This window comes from Sarcophilus harrisii, chromosome 1, assembly GCF_902635505.1.
Source record: "Sarcophilus harrisii chromosome 1, mSarHar1.11, whole genome shotgun sequence".
NCBI lineage: Eukaryota > Metazoa > Chordata > Mammalia > Dasyuromorphia > Dasyuridae > Sarcophilus > Sarcophilus harrisii.
The window spans coordinates 397,315,166-397,317,607 of NC_045426.1; the positions used below are offsets into that span (position 1 = coordinate 397,315,166).

A 2,442-nucleotide genomic window follows, 5' to 3' on the forward strand; every position below is an offset into this window, starting at 1 on the left:
CAGGACTGTTTTGAAATTCTTCTAAAACAGAAATGTACTGGGTGAGAGCAAATGTGCAGTAAGTCTTTACAATGTCAGAATAAATAACCTTTTCATGGATTTCAGTAGTAGCTCTGCAGATGAGTCCTGCCTTTGAAATATAAGTTATCCTGATGATCATTGGAATGTTCAGAAGGGCGACAATATCATAATCTTGCCTTCTTTTTAAACCTAAAAACAGATCAAATTGATTCATTACATCTATAATAAAGTGATGCAGATATAGAAGCATCACGCTTTATTGGGTTTGTGCAGAGTCTAGTGCTGAACCTCTTCTTAGACAGTATTTAGCAGAAAGCAGAAACTTTTTTGTATAATGCTTCAGCTTTGAATTTCCCAGAATTAAGATGACAGAGTGTCCAGAAGGGTATAAGCCAGCCACTGGGAAGCAAAAAAGCATCAAGATGTCTTTCTTTATGGAAATACTGGAAAATGATATCAATATCACAAAATAATAGGATGTATAGAGGATGAGGAACGAGAATACCAATTTCATGGCACGGATATGAGCTTCAGTTCTTGGGTCTCTGAAACCAGTTGCTCTGCTTCTCATCTGTCTGATATGTCTGCACAGAGAATAGATCAGTAGAAACGATGCAGCATTGAACATATACAATGGTGTTGCCAATCCCACAATAAGAAGTGGAATTGGAAACAAATACTGGAAAAAAGCTTGGCTACTGATATTTCCTATCAAAAATTTTCTTAGCTCTTCTTTGGCCCCTGACCAATAGAGTAGGTTGTAGGCTATAGATATGGCAATTGAAAACAGTAGTGACCCCAAAATCAACCATGGCATAAGTCTAGAGATCCTCCTCTTCAACCAGAGGAAAAAGGGGTTGACAATGTTGGCAATCTTAACACAGTAAAAGACACAAAGGTTGGTAGCAAGCCAAAGGTTGACTTCATTTATGAAAAAGAAAACTAAAAATGCTTCATGAGACACATACAACTCCAAAGTGAAGAAAAATATCATATGGCATGAAATTATTAATCCTTGCAGAAAAATTCTGAAGATTCCCAGACTGGTCAGAAGGAAGTCATATGCAATCGCCCTTTTCTGTTTGATACACTCAAGGCTACTCACTAGTATAATGATTCCATTTGCCATAATTCCCACAAAAAATTGGACTATTCCAAAAATGAGTTGGATAATTAAGACTAGATTTATCATTTTGAAGAAAAATAATTGCTTTCTTTCAGTTTTCTCCTAATGAATTTCAAAATAGTTTATATTCTCTTATCTTCTTCCTATCTTATCTTGCCAGAGATTTTAAAAAATGCTTTGCACTGTCCTACCTAAAAGGAAGCTCATCTCATGAATAAAGGCAATATGATATAGTAGCTAAAATATGCTTTCCATTTTTGTTCTCAGATTTGTTCATGAAGATTCAAATAAGTAAGGCTCCAGATGACCAACAATTTTGTTTTAAACACCCAATCTTTGCATTTTTCATGTCTATTTATCTCAAAACATCATCACAAACAAATAATTGAAATAGAAGCTTTGAAGTCACTCTAATTTACTAAATCAATCACTGTAAGCAGATCTTCTGAACCAAATAATTATCTGAAATATTTTTGTGCTTCACTACTATTACCACCATCACTGCTATTAACAATTTGTATTTGGACAAGGTCAGTGTAGAAATTTGTTTTGCTTAACTATGTTTGTAAACAAGAGATTTGTTTCTCTTCCTCAATTAAGAGGAGAATAGAAAGGACAAAAAGCAGATTTTTGACAACTGAAAAATTAAATTTATTTTAAAAATTAATTTTCCCTTGAAAGTGTAACACATATAATTGTATGATAGCATGCTTGAGAATTCACTAATGAGAATGAGGAGAACATTATATCTAGTAACAGTAAAATCGTATGATGATCAACTGTGAAAGATTTAGCTATTCTCAGCAATATGATGATCCAAGAATTTCAAAAGACTAATGATGAAAAATACTATCTATCTCCAGAAAAAGAATTGATGAGGTCTGAATGCAGATTGAGGCATACTATTTTTCACTTTCTGTATTTTTTCATGTTTCCACCCCCCCTTCTGGACCCATACCTTTTTTCACAACATGACTAATATGGTAATATATTTTGCATTTTTGAACATGTATAACCTATATCAGATTTCTTACTGTCTCAGGGAAGGGGGAGATGAGAGAGGGAGAGAGAAAATTTGGAACTCAAAAGTTTTAAAAAATGAATGCTAAAAATTGTCTTTATGTGTAACTGGAGGACAATTTAAAACATTATTTTTAAAAGGTTGCTAGTGAATCAAATTGTGGTTTATCAAGTTCCATTTTCACTAAAGAGTACACTAGAAAATATGTTATTTCAGAAAAATATCAGCCTTGCAATATAATAGTCACACTTCAAAATACTAGAAACCTTATAAC

General features: G+C 33.2%; 1 protein-coding gene across 1 annotated transcript; it reads right to left on the minus strand.

The window, feature by feature from the left end:
* Positions 1–270: 270 nt before the first annotated feature.
* TAS2R1 (taste 2 receptor member 1) lies at positions 271–1,213 on the minus strand. The gene is given in 2 exon segments (XM_012541201.2): positions 271–294; positions 296–1,213. Coding segments are annotated over 2 exon segments (942 nt in total).
* Between the last annotated feature and the right edge of the window lie 1,229 nt (positions 1,214–2,442).